Below are 13,820 nucleotides of genomic sequence, written 5' to 3' on the forward strand. Positions count from 1 at the left end.
CAATGGAACTGATGACAATGTCAAGCTTGTTTGTCCTGACTTGTAGGAAGGGATCATATATCTTGCATACCACCCAATTTACATTATATGCAACCACCATGATTTACAAGGGTTACTATGGTAGTCCTTCAAAACACCATGCAGTATCTCTGTAATGTCATCTCTGCGATAATTGTCCTTATTCCCCCCCTTTTTTTTTTTAAATGTTTTGTCTTAAATGTTCACAGTAAAATCAGTGTTAATTCATTTTAACTTTGAATAAAGGTGGTTGCACGCGGTGCGTTTCTTCGCTGCGTTTTGCGGATTCGAAAGGAGTATCACTAGCTGTCAGCCTATCACCAACACCCCACTATAGACCCCACTAGCTGTCAGCCTATCACCAACACCCCACTAATGGCCACTATAGACCCCACTAGCTGTCAGCCTATCACCAACACCCCACTATAGACCCCACTAGCTGTCAGCCTATCACCAACACCCCACTATAGACCCCACTAGCTGTCAGCCTATCACCAACACCCCACTATAGACCCCACTAGCTGTCAGCCTATCACCAACACCCCACTATAGACCCCACTAGCTGTCAGCCTATCACCAACACCCCACTATAGACCCCACTAGCTGTCAGCCTATCACCAACACCCCACTATAGACCCCACTAGCTGTCAGCCTATCACCAACACCCCACTATAGACCCCACTAGCTGTCAGCCTATCACCAACACCCCACTATAGACCCCACTAGCTGTCAGCCTATCACCAACACCCCACTATAGACCCCACTAGCTGTCAGCCTATCACCAACACCCCACTATAGACCCCACTAGACAGTTGCGGAAAACGGATAAAATCGACACGGGTACAACTTTGGCCAATCAGCATGGATGTTAACTAACTAATCAGAATGATCAGAACATGGGTATGACATTGCATGGTGTGAGTTTCAGTGCTTCTGGTGTATGTAATCTAGTGTTTATATTTGTGGTCATAGGGTGAACGGGGCCCAGCTGGCCCACCTGGTGTTCAAGGTGAAACCGGAATCGGACTTCCTGGACCAAAGGTACATTCTCTTGTCAACTGTATTTTGCCGTATTTTGACATTTGGCTGATATGTTATGTCCTGCACCAGCTTTGCACTTCACTACCTGTGTTTACCTACAGGGTGACATGGGATTCCAGGGCCGCCATGGCCCTCCTGGACCGCCAGGGATGGGAGAAAGTGGGCCCCCTGTAAGTTAAGAAACCACACCAGTCCTGTAGCACATTGTCTGACATATAGTGGCCTATAGTTTCAGTAAACTTATACACTCAGCAGAAAACTACCCAGGGTTGTGTTTGTGTGCGTGCGTGCGTGCGTGCGTGCGTGCGTGCGTGCGTGCGTGCGTGCGTGCGTGCGTGCGTGCGTGCGCGCGTGCGTGCGTGCGTTTTCAACAAGCATGTGGGTACGCCAGCAATATTTCACTGACAATGTGCAAGTTTTTTGTTTTACGGCATTGTGGAAGGCCGGTGTTGCATGCCGGTATCGCATACCAGTCAGCCACACGCCAGTGTGGTAAGCTGGTATGCTGGTGTCGTATGTCGGTGCCGTTGCCGGTGTCATATGCCTAATTGTCACAAGCAGCTTTTCTGTTTTCAGTGGCTGGGTGTTACCCGTACACGTGCTATTTCAGCAGTTACGGAGAACTTTCCATATAATTATTTAAAAATAGCAACTGATATTGTCTAGATATGGACTAGTAAGTAAATATCTTAAGTGTGTTGCCCTATACTTAAATGTTTACTGCCCACAACACAGGACCCCAGGAAGACTAGAGGCTCAGTCATGTGTCTCTAATGGGGATCCTTCAATAAACATAAACATAAACAATCTAGAGGCTTGTATGTGTGACTGCGATCACGGTGGGAAATGTGATCTGTTCTGCAGTTACAAAGGTACTTTGACCTGAGCAATGTTTTGGGGACATGCTGACTGTCTTCTCTTACAGGGGCCTCAAGGGCCACAAGGTGTTCAAGGGGAAAAAGGGCCCCAAGGCGAGGGATTCCCCGGACCAAAGGTACGATTACGCATCTGTCACGAATCTAGAAAGAACCAAAACAAAAGAAACGTGATCTGGGTCAACACTGGAATACACTCCCGTGTTAACCCTTTTAAAGGTGTAGCCAACAGCCAAGGCGTCTAGAATACACTCCCGTGTTAACCCTTTTAAAGGTGTAGCCAACAGCCAAGGCGTCTAGAATACACTCCCGTGTTAACCCTTTTAAAGGTGTAGCCAACAGCCAAGGCGTCTAGAATACACTCCCGTGTTAACCCTTTTAAAGGTGTAGCCAACAGCCAAGGCGTCTAGAATCCGATTTGTCTGCATGTACATTATGTATGTGCGTATTTCTGTACGGGTATATATATTCACACACAAAAGTTATGGATTGCAGCTAAAACACCGTACAAACTATAATAAAGATATATCTCACAGTTTACACATATCCGTTAATCCTGGGGTAGCCTTTGGTCAGTTGAGAGTTTTCTGCAGTTCACCTTGAATGAATGATTTGGCTGAATCTTTTAAATGTTCACCCATATCAGCCATGGTAACAGTTAGTGATGCGCCGGTGTATCGGCCACATAATCGGTATAGTCCGATATTGCTGTTATTGGTCAATATCGGTATCTGCAAATAAAACCTGACATTAACCGATGGCAGTAGCCGATGTTAATCTGATGTTGATAAGCATACATTTTGCATTGGCTCTGTTGGTGTGTTGGTTATCTGTAGTCTACCAAGCTGTAGATTCTATGTTGGTGTGTTGGTTATCTGTAGTCTACCAAGCTGTAGATTCTATGTTGGTGTGTTGGTTATCTGTAGTCTACCAAGCTGTAGATTCTATGTTGGTGTGTTGGTTATCTGTAGTCTACCAAGCTGTAGATTCTGAACATTTATTTGTTGTATTGAATATGAATTTGTTTCTCTGGCACAAAAGGGGGAAATAAAAACAACAAAAACTAAATAAACATATATCGGTATTAGTATCGGCTATCGGCTAAATTGTTATTTTAAACATCGGTATCGGCCAAGGATTTCCATATCGCTGCGTCTAACGCTGGGGCTCCACCGGACGCGTTGCGTCTCCGTCGCGTGCGTCAAAAAACGAACCGGGGCAATTTTAATGCAGTCACGCAGCGCAGCGCAGCGCAGCGCAGCGCAACGCAACGCGGGCAGTGGAGCCACCCTTCATTGATTAAAAAGGGAACATTCCCTGACGGTGACGGAGACGCGACGCTGACGCGCCCGGTGGAGCCCCGGTGTAACGCAAAAGCCAACACAACCTTAACCAGATGTTAAATCTGAATCCAGAGAATAGACAGGTTCCATCTAATTGATCAAAATATATATAATTTGATGACCTGATGTGAATTACTCGTGATGAAAACCAGTTTTGATATAGCTCATTTTAGAAATTCACCTGACCGTCCGTAACACATGGAATACAATACACCAACATGAAAAGGGTCCTTTTAGACTAAGACTAGATCATGGACTCATTTGTACATGTTTGCTGTTCATCAGCACATGGCCTACATCTGTCAAAACCAGACCTCACTGTTCCAACTCACTGACTCGCTGAGCCTCGAGGTTTCAAGGTTTCACCCACGTGTTACAGTTCCATTCATACTGTACTTCTGTTCATGCGTTACTGTAAGAACTGAGAAAGAAAAAAAGGGAAAAATGCCTCCATGTTGCAGCTTGTTACACAGTATGCAAACTGTACAACGTCTCTATAGAGACATATATCCTGTTGAAATGGAGGCTTCCTTATAAGACATGCAGAACAATGGAACGGTATAAAACATGACAATTATGTTTTGCTTTGGCATGCAGAAGCAGAAGCAGTCTTCTTGAGGCCTGTCATTAGCATTATAACCACAGAGAAAGCCCTCATCTTAGAGATGGTCAAATATATTAGCTAAATAAACTAGACAACAAAGTACCTAACATAAATAGCCTCCTGCGGTTTATTGACAATGGGAGGGAGGGCCAAGTTTATAGGATTGCGGGGGATCCTATGGAAGGAAATCTACACACAACTTTTATTTGTGGAGGCAGCTCCTGGCCCGGGTTACAATTGTCCTAAGGCAGCTAAACATCTGTTAGACCTGCAGCTCATTGGCATCCCCTCCCAAAACATCCCCTCCCCTAATTGGAGAAAGTAGCTCTATGCAACTACAGACAGCATGTCTGTATCTGCATGCCATTGAATTGGACATGCTGAGTCTATAAACAAGTTTTACTTCACTGTACTTGCATTATGTTCTACATTACTTGCATTACTTCCAGGTTTTGCTATATTGGTTGTGCTGCAAGTCCATTATTTACACTTGACTCTAGAGTTCACGCTAGGGTTTTTGATTGATTGATAATTTTATCAATCAATCAATTTAGACAATAATACAATGTATAAAACAATGTCAAGCACAGCATTGGTCCAAAAGGACAGCACCGAAGAAAGACCTTGCGGTCTTGTTTCCATTCGGGTCCTATGCATTCATTCACAACATGTCACAACAGTGACAACAAACAATACGTTTCTCAAACACATTAAATCTACATGTACAGGTTGGAATATAAATACATTAATAAACATATGGGGGGGAGGGGGGGGGGGGGCAATCACCTTCTCTCCCTTTGACCTGGTGACAGTGACAGGTGAGTTTTCAGACCCTTTTTAAAGGAAACCAGTGATCTGCTTGTTTTGAGGGAAGGGGGCGGGGCATTCCACACTTGAGTGGCAGTGCTGTGAAATGTGAATTTACCCATATTTGTTCTGAAAACGGGTGGCACCAGATCATTATTGACTTTATTATTATTAGGGTTAGGGTTCATGCAGTTAAGCACATATAGAACACCTGACATATTGCCATTACCATATCTTTGGATAGTTGCATGAGCGCAGGAGGGTAACAGGTGCTAGCTTGTCCTTTCTCCTTTTTTCCTCCTGACTGAGAACAATGTTGGCTGTGAACCAGACAAACTGTGATATGATATGCAGAGTCCGGGTTATGACCTTGTGTTTTTGTGCCACAGGGGGACCGGGGGCTGGCGGGGCCGAGGGGGCTACGTGGACAGGCGGGTGCAGGAATCAAAGGAGAAAAGGTAGGCTGTAAATACATCAGCTAATGAATGCCATCCGTGTAAAGAACCACGTCTGCTCCACAAAGCATCAAATGAAATCCATAAAGAAGCCTGGATGTCCTTCCAGGCTACAATTAGACAGACAGCTCGCAGGAATTCTGTAATGAGACAGAACGGAGCAGACAGAAGGCTCTGGTTACTGTGGGAAAGTTTAACAATCAACCACTTAATCCCTATTTTCCAAAACTGCAAAGAAATATCACATCTATAAAGTCGTTGTGACACATTGTGAGCTTGTAGTTCTGGTATTGTTTTTATACAGTACAGTTGGAGGCCATCGATATTGTCCTTTTCTTTTTGCTGAGGTTTGCGTGATCTGCGCAAAAGGACAGTTAACCCATTTTGGGCGGGAACCCCTTTTGGTGTTTTAAACATTATGTTATAATTTAGCTATTGAAAAATAGCAGATCTACAAGCTCATAGCGCGCCACCGAGTGGCGCGCTACGAGCTTGTAGGTCTGCTATTTTTGAAAAATCGTGAAAATATTTATTTCAGAAAACTGGAGGATTTAGAAGGATTTTTTTTTAATTTTGAGGTCAGGCCTAAATGGGTCAAATGATAAGGGACAATATCGGTGGCACCCAACTGTAGTTCTGGTATTGTTTTTATACAGTCGGTGAAATTGTTCACCCATGTCCAAAATACGGACGGAAGTCATGTTAAAAGTGGTTAAAGGTCCATGGTACAGCACCACTGTCTTAAAATGTGCCACATGCCATGAAATAATCCAATTCAGTCCAGAACAGCAGTGGGCTTATTGTTATCAGGAGAAGAGAGAAAAGAACCGGCACACTCATCTGCTCCAAAAGTTATACTTTATTGACGACGTTTCGAGCCAAGGCTCTTCATCTGGTCAAACACAATTGTTATCAGGAGCTCGAGACACATGCATCTCCATCCGTTATGACTATAGTATAAAATATACTGTATATGACTGTGGTTTAAATACAGCAGAGATAGTTCAGCTAAGAGCTAACATTATTTCAACTTTGAGACTTTGTTTGCTATTGTTTAATGGATTGTTCCTGAATTAAGTTTCTGGTGCTGGGAGTCTGGTGCAACGCACAGGTTCCTCGCTATACTCTTGGTGAGAGCAGGAGTGGACCTGGTGAGACGTAGGAGTCCCTCCACATGCCAGAATTGTACCTCTCAGTTCCGGCATAGTAGTTCCGGAGTGGTTCCAACGGATTGTGCGGCCCTGTCTTTCCATAGTGGGTCTGATCGAGGGTAGCTACTGGGACGTAAGTCGGGACTTGATCACCCCGGCTGGGTCACCCGAGTGAGGGGTATGATGTTTGCGAGACCCGAAACCCCGATGACCTTGGGATACATCACTGAGGATACGTCCCAGTTGCATCCATGCGATGTATTTTCGTTCTAATGGTATCAGTGTCTTCTTGCTGCTACAATGTTGAAGAAACGAAACCTAATCATTTTTACTCTTACTCATACTTTTGTGTATTGGGATATAACAGATGTAATTTTGAATCATGACTCTCAATATCATCTTCAAGTTAATTGTCACATCACAGGTGTAAAAGAGAGGGTGAAAGGCTCATAGTCATTTTAGAGAAACAAAACAATTTGAAACATGTTAGATAATTATTAGGACAACATTATCAAATATGCAAGAAAACAAAATGAGTCAGAATATCAGGTAGCAGATAGCAGATATACACACTGTATAAATTAATACCTGATATATATATATCAGGTATTAATATATAATATAATATAGATATATATACAGTAGCAACAGATATAACATCTGAATCAGAATTCAAGATTGTTGCATATTGAATATTGATTCTTGCATATGTGTTTACCTCCAGGGTGAATTTGGACCTCTAGGTTTTCCAGGGCCCATTGGCCTGCCAGGAGTGGGCATACAGGGGGAAAAGGTTTGTAAATGTGTCCTTATGTGACGCACGCACGCACGCACGCACGCACGCACGCACGCACGCACGCACGCACGCACGCACGCACGCACGCACGCACGCGCACACGCACACGCACACGCACACACACACACAACTGGATGATATCCTGATTGTTTTTATCTCACAGGGAATGGAGGGTCCAAGGGGCCCATCTGGAGGCCGAGGATCCCAGGGCGAAGGATTACATGGCCCCAAGGTCTGTAAAACACAACACCAAGTTAATGGGAATATAATCAACATAAAGTCCAAGCAGTTCTGACATGGTGACATCTGCATGATGTTGGATTAGATAATATAATGTTTAAATCATTTTGGCCTGACGTCGAAATTTAATTTTTTTTTTTCCAAAAATAGCAGACCTACAAGCTTCGTAGCGCACTCGGTGCCGCGCTATGAGCTTGTAGATCTGCTATTTTTCAATAGCTAAAGTATAACATAATGCTATAAACACCAAAAGGGGTTCCCGCCCAAAATGGGTTAAATCATTTTTGGTATTGTGCAAATCAGGGAGACCAAGGTTTACCGGGAGAACAAGGAGTTCAGGGAGAGAGAGGCATCGGTGAACCTGGCCCAAAGGTACAGTATAGGACTGACTAACGTAATAATAATCCTATATTACATGGTCCATGATAGATTATGGAAAACTATACGATACTGTATTCATTTAACCACTAACTGTAATGGACTGTCCACAACAAGCTCTATGAATGTAACTATGGTTCATCACTATGGTTCATAGTCGTGTTGTGGACACTTCCATCTCATACATGGGCAACTGGCGGCCCGGGGGCCACATGCGGCCCTCACCTTCACTTAATGTGGCCCTCAGATTATTTTGGAATACTGAAATATTACTGATTTCAGCTGTTACAATTCCAAACATGCAAACATGACCCGCTTTAATTTAGTCTTTTTTATGTCCAATGTATATTTGTATTTAGTTCATAAAGTTAACATAACTATAACTAAATGCATTTGAAATTAAATGAAAAGGTTACTTTTCAGGATTCCAATTCAAAAATAGCAAAAGACATATTCAGATTTCAATTCAAATATAGCAAAAAATGTGTCGCATTTGAGCTTGTAGATCAGCTATTTTATGCTACGACAGTAATATACAATGTGGCCCTCCGGAAGGGAGTGTGGAAGTATAGTGGCCCTCACAATCTTCAAAGTTGCCCACCCCCTGTACTAGAACGATTTATAACACATTTGTTGTAGTTATAGTTATAATGTTTGGAGTGGATGGACCAATAAGAGATGTCAGGTTGAATGGGGTTAATGTACTTGTTATGTTCCTGTGTTAGGGTGAGATTGGGGCAGGCGGTCTGGGCGGCCTGCCAGGTCTTCCAGGAGAAGACGGGGCTCCAGGACAGAAGGTACAGTAGATACAGACTCCATCGCTGGGCCCACAAAGCACCTGGACACTGAGAATCAGAACCAGGAAGACTTAGTTATATACCAAATACCAAGTATGCATGAGGTTGCATGCAGTGGCACAGGGGTAAAGTGCCTGTCCACCTCTGCCAGGGTTGAGCTAGTGTTGCATCTGTCGACTAAAACTATGACGAAAAATGTTCGTTGACTACCTTTTTCTTTTTGCGAAAATTACCTAACAACAAAATAAAAACTATGTTATAATGACTAAAACTAAGACTAAATATATTGACAATTTTGTCAACCAATAAATACCAGACTAAAATGTTAGGGAGGGACTAGTGGAGAAGAGATCCAATAGAACTAAAAGACAAGTCATTTGATTGAATTCATTATTTACAGCTTGTAGATCGGCTATTTTCAGCATGTAACCAAGTGTAAAATCAGGCATTATTTACGACGCCATCAAGGCCCGCTAAAATACATTTTAGTCGACTAAATCACCTGTCGACTAAAACTAAATGGAATTGTATTCAATAGGGCTCTATTTTCGTTCATGTTAAACCCCTTAAATCCCTACCTTTTTTTTTTTTTTTTTTTTTACTATTTTGAATAGCCAATCTACAAGCTCACAACGTGTCGATGTAGATTGGTTATTTTAACCATTCAAAAATGTTTTTCAAAATAGTAAAAAAAGGCTAAGTAGTTTAGGGATAAGGGGTATCGACACTATAGTTTGAACCCACTGGGGTGCACTGGCTTGGCAACTCAAATGTCAATACGTACACAACATGGTGGTGTTCGGGGGAGGGAAGCTGGGCATGCAGGAGGGCGATCTTTAACTGTGCCAATTGACTAAATAGGGAGCAGAAAGGGGTACAATGTTTTAAGAATAATAAAAGTATAACAAAACAAATGACACAAGTCTATTGACTATAGAGCGTCGCAGTCCCGCCCCCTACCATGGCCCAGGAAATGATTCTCCATTCATTTTCCTCATAGACATTTCAAAAAGTATTTATTTAAAGACGTTTACACCGCGGACAAAGCCAACTCGAGTCGTGACAAATCATGACAACAAATACAATTTTTTGGGCCGAACAAATAATTAGAAAGAAGAAAAAAACAGGCAGGTTACAACACTTTTTTTGTTGTTTTTCTTCTTTGTAATTATTTGTTTGGTCCAAAATATTGTTTGTGTTGTCATGAGTTGTCACAACTCGAGTTGGCTTTGTCCGTGGCGTAACCGTCTTTAAATAAATACTTTTTGAAAAATGCATTGGGAATCATTTCCTGGGCCATGGTAGGGGGCAAAGCAAAGCAAAGCAAAGTTACTATATTTACCCAGGGTAACTAAGCATCAGATACTTGTTTACAGCCAGGCCCTGCTCATAGAACATTTCATGGTAGTGGTTCAATGCCTTGCTCAAGGGCACTTCAGCGGTGGTAATTTTAACGTGCCGGTCCGGGGATACGAACTGGCGACCTTCCGGTATCAAGACCGCTCCGCAAACCGCTCGGCCACCGCTGCCGCTGGGCGGGACTGCGACGCTCTATAGTAGGACGAAGCTATCACTAGAAATAAAAGGATTAAAGATGCTGATGACTGAGAGAGGTGCTCTTCCTTCCTCAGGGTGAGGCTGGCCTACCTGGCTTAATGGGATCCGAGGGACCAGCTGGTATCGGCACTCAAGGAGAGAAGGTGTGTTTTACATTCACACACGTCTTGTTTACACTTTTTCTGTGTAAACCAAATTCAAGGTGCCAAAAGTCAACTCTGAACTTGGCAGATGTAAGTTATAACACATGGAATGACCTGCAGACTGCATTGAGATGAACCACTTTGGTACCCTTATTGAGTCGTTTTAGAACCTTGGTGACCAAACAGATGCCCACAATATGTAACTGTTTTTAGATTGCCTTACATTTTTGAGTGGTGCAACCACTCCTATAGACAGCTATGTGTGTGGGTCCCTGTGTCCCTGTGTCCGAGCACGAAAATAGCTTTTGTTCACCACCAAGTGTCACAGACACAGACAGGCCAGGGAGGAGGGCTTGTACAGTACAGTACAGTACAGTACAGTACAGTACAGTACAGTACAGTACAGTACAGTACAGTACAGTACAGTACAGTACAGTACAGTACAGTACAGTACACAGGTCTGATTTTTCCCAATCCTCTGATGTATTTTTTCAACAGTGATGTTTTGTATTATATATACCGTATTGTATTACTCGACGACACTGCAAATGACTTTAATTACTCAGTACTGTATTTTGGATAAATAAATACATGTTGAATGAAAACCACGCTATATAAAATGATGTGCTCTAATCCCTCCCAGGGTGACCAGGGTCAGAGGGGTATCCGTGGGTTACATGGACCTCCTGGAATCACCGGACCCTCAGGAGCAAAGGTGATTAGAGAAACATTCAGTCTAGAATGTTTTGATTTTTATGTGATTTTTTTTTAGGAATTCAACCTTATTGATGGTCATAAATCAACTGATAATCAATGATTATCCTGAGAACCATAATTTCACTTGGAATCAAATAAGGTCTATCTATAACAACAAGTTTAATATAGCTTATGAACAGATTATGAAATGCAAATTATATTCCATAATGAATTAGGGTGGTACAGTGGTAAGGTACCTGCTCACCACCACAGAGTAGGGCTAAATCCATAGAATAGAATATTAAATTGAATGTTATGGAAAAACATTAGCACTAGCAACAGAGAAACAGCCCGTGAGCATGGCACGACAGTAAACCCAATACTGCTCCAGTTAAATAAAGGCTAAGACAAAATGTATCCTTTTTATTTGAATACAATGCATTCAATTCTTATGAGCAATAAATTGGTAGATAATGAGTTTAAGCATCCCTACCTCATCCCTACAAGTCATACTAGAAAAAACAATAATCTTATTTGTTCACATGCCCTCTTCTGCTCATAAAAATCGATTTATATCGATTTTATATTTATTTGATACAGACTTATAGCATGTTATGTAGACAGCACAATAATTGCATTGTATGTAGTCATAGCACTTCATAGTATATATGTACAGCATAGTATAGTATATATGTATAGTTTATATGTACAGTGTCATTATATAGATATGTTCTAGCTACGTTATTAGCTTACGCATGTTTCTTGATAAATGCTTTTTGAGTGGTGTAAACCACTCCTACAACTGGCTTTGTTAGTTTACGTGTCTGTCCGTACCAAAAATAATGAAATCACACCCGTGTGAACTGGGTGACCATAGCAACCATGCTCATTTTTTGGTACGAACAGACAGACAGACAGACACGTAAACTAACAAAGCCAGTTGTAGGAGTGGTTTACACCACTCAACGTTTTTTATATATGTGATGTATTCCCATGCTTTTTGTTCTTGCTTAATGTAAATCGCTCTGGATTAAGAGCGTCTGCTAAATGCCTAGATTGTAAATTGTAAATTGTAATTGGTGTGGAAGAGAAATTATTGCACAAGAGTTCCTGTATAATACATACAGTACAACCCAAATAATTTGAATATTTCACAATATAACACTGTAAAGCGTTAATTTCACACAGTGTGCAAATTAAACTGAAACTCACGATTTTACTCTTCTGGGATCTTGGCAGCAGAGCCCATGGAGGCCATGAAGCCATGCATTACATACTTATGCGATGATGTCATGCACCGGAAATAGCTAATCTACAAGCTCACAATGCATTGTGGTGCGACACATATTGAGTTTGTAGATCTGCTATGTTTAGCACAAGACACTGGCACCAATTGACTATATTCACACAGCGGCCATCTTGCTCTCACGTCATATTTGCCGGGTTGGGAGGAAATGCCACCTGTATGACGTGAGAGCAAGATGGCCGCTGTGTGAATATATTGGTGCCAGTGTCTCGTGCTAAACATAGCAGATCTACAAACTCAATAGGACCAGACAGTAGCCTTGTGGTTAGAGTGTCCACCCTGAAACTGGGAGATCGGGGTTCGATCCCCGGCCGGGTCATATACCAAATACTGTAAGGGGGCATCAATGGGTTGGGGGGTCAAATCTAATGATTCCCGAGCGTGGCACACGCTGCGGCTCACCGCTCCAAGAGATGGGTCAAATGCGGAGAACAAATTTCACTGCGGTAACGTGTGTGACTAATCGTACGACCTTGACTTTAAGTATGGCTTTTTAGTGCAAATTGTCATGCCGTGTGGATCATAGGCAAAATTGAAGGCACAATTTTCCCGAGATTCCTTGCGAAGCATCGTGGAAGCAGAATTCATTCCATAATGTTGATCTGACAGTTCTGACCCCCCATGCCAAAGCGCCAGCGCTCGCCCAGCAGTCTGCTGTCACCCAGACGGATATGTTGATCTGACCCCTCATTCCAAAGCGCCAGCGATCACCCAGCAGTCTGCTGTCACCCAGACGGATATGTTGATCTGACCCCTCATTCCAAAGCGCCAGCGATCGCCCAGCAGTCTGCTGTCACCCAGACGGATATGTTGATCTGACCCCCCATTCCAAAGCGCCAGCGCTCGCCCAGCAGTCTGCTGTCACCCAGACGGATATGTTGATATGACCCCTCATTCCAAAGCGCCAGCGCTCGCCCAGCAGTCTGCTGTCACCCAGACGGATATGTTGATCTGACCCCTCATTCCAAAGCGCCAGCGATCGCCCAGCAGTCTGCTGTCACCCAGACGGATATGTTGATCTGACCCCTCATTCCAAAGCGCCAGCGATCGCCCAGCAGTCTGCTGTCACCCAGACGGATATGTTGATCTGACCCCTCATTCCAAAGCGCCAGCGATCGCCCAGCAGTCTGCTGTCACCCAGACGGATATGTTGATCTGACCCCCCATTCCAAAGCGCCAGCGCTCGCCCAGCAGTCTGCTGTCACCCAGACGGATATGTTGATCTGACCCCCCATTCCAAAGCGCCAGCGCTCGCCCAGCAGTCTGCTGTCACCCAGACGGATATGTTGATCTGACCCCTCATTCCAAAGCGCCAGTGATCGCCCAGAAGTCTGCTGTCACCCAGACCGATATGTTGATCTGACCCCTCATTCCAAAGCGCCAGCGATCGCCCAGCAGTCTGCTGTCACCCAGACGGATATGTTGATATGACCCCTCATTCCAAAGCGCCAGCGATCGCCCAGCAGTCTGCTGTCACCCAGACGGATATGTTGATCTGACCCCCCATTCCAAAGCGCCAGCGATCGCCCAGCAGTCTGCTGTCACCCAGACGGATATGTTGATCTGACCCCTCATTCCAAAGCGCCAGCGATCGCCCAGCAGTCTGCTGTCAC

At 43.5% G+C, this 13,820-nt stretch overlaps 1 protein-coding gene across 1 annotated transcript in view; it reads left to right on the forward strand.

Moving 5' to 3' along the window:
• Nucleotides 1-13,820, forward strand: part of LOC306915925 (uncharacterized protein) — a gene marked incomplete at its 5' end in the record, with an annotated part of 36,833 nt that overhangs the window by 13,660 nt on the left and 9,353 nt on the right. The window contains 10 exons of the mRNA XM_079493594.1: nt 991-1,059; nt 1,161-1,229; nt 1,985-2,053; nt 5,078-5,146; nt 7,019-7,087; nt 7,254-7,322; nt 7,634-7,702; nt 8,434-8,505; nt 10,137-10,205; nt 10,849-10,920. Coding sequence (XP_079349720.1) covers nt 991-1,059; nt 1,161-1,229; nt 1,985-2,053; nt 5,078-5,146; nt 7,019-7,087; nt 7,254-7,322; nt 7,634-7,702; nt 8,434-8,505; nt 10,137-10,205; nt 10,849-10,920 — 696 coding nt within the window. The remainder of the gene's footprint in view (nt 1-990; nt 1,060-1,160; nt 1,230-1,984; nt 2,054-5,077; nt 5,147-7,018; nt 7,088-7,253; nt 7,323-7,633; nt 7,703-8,433; nt 8,506-10,136; nt 10,206-10,848; nt 10,921-13,820) is intronic.

The sequence above is a fragment of the Electrona antarctica genome, assembly GCF_951216825.1.
Source record: "Electrona antarctica genome assembly, chromosome: 2".
In the NCBI taxonomy this organism is placed as follows: Eukaryota; Metazoa; Chordata; class Actinopteri; order Myctophiformes; family Myctophidae; genus Electrona; species Electrona antarctica.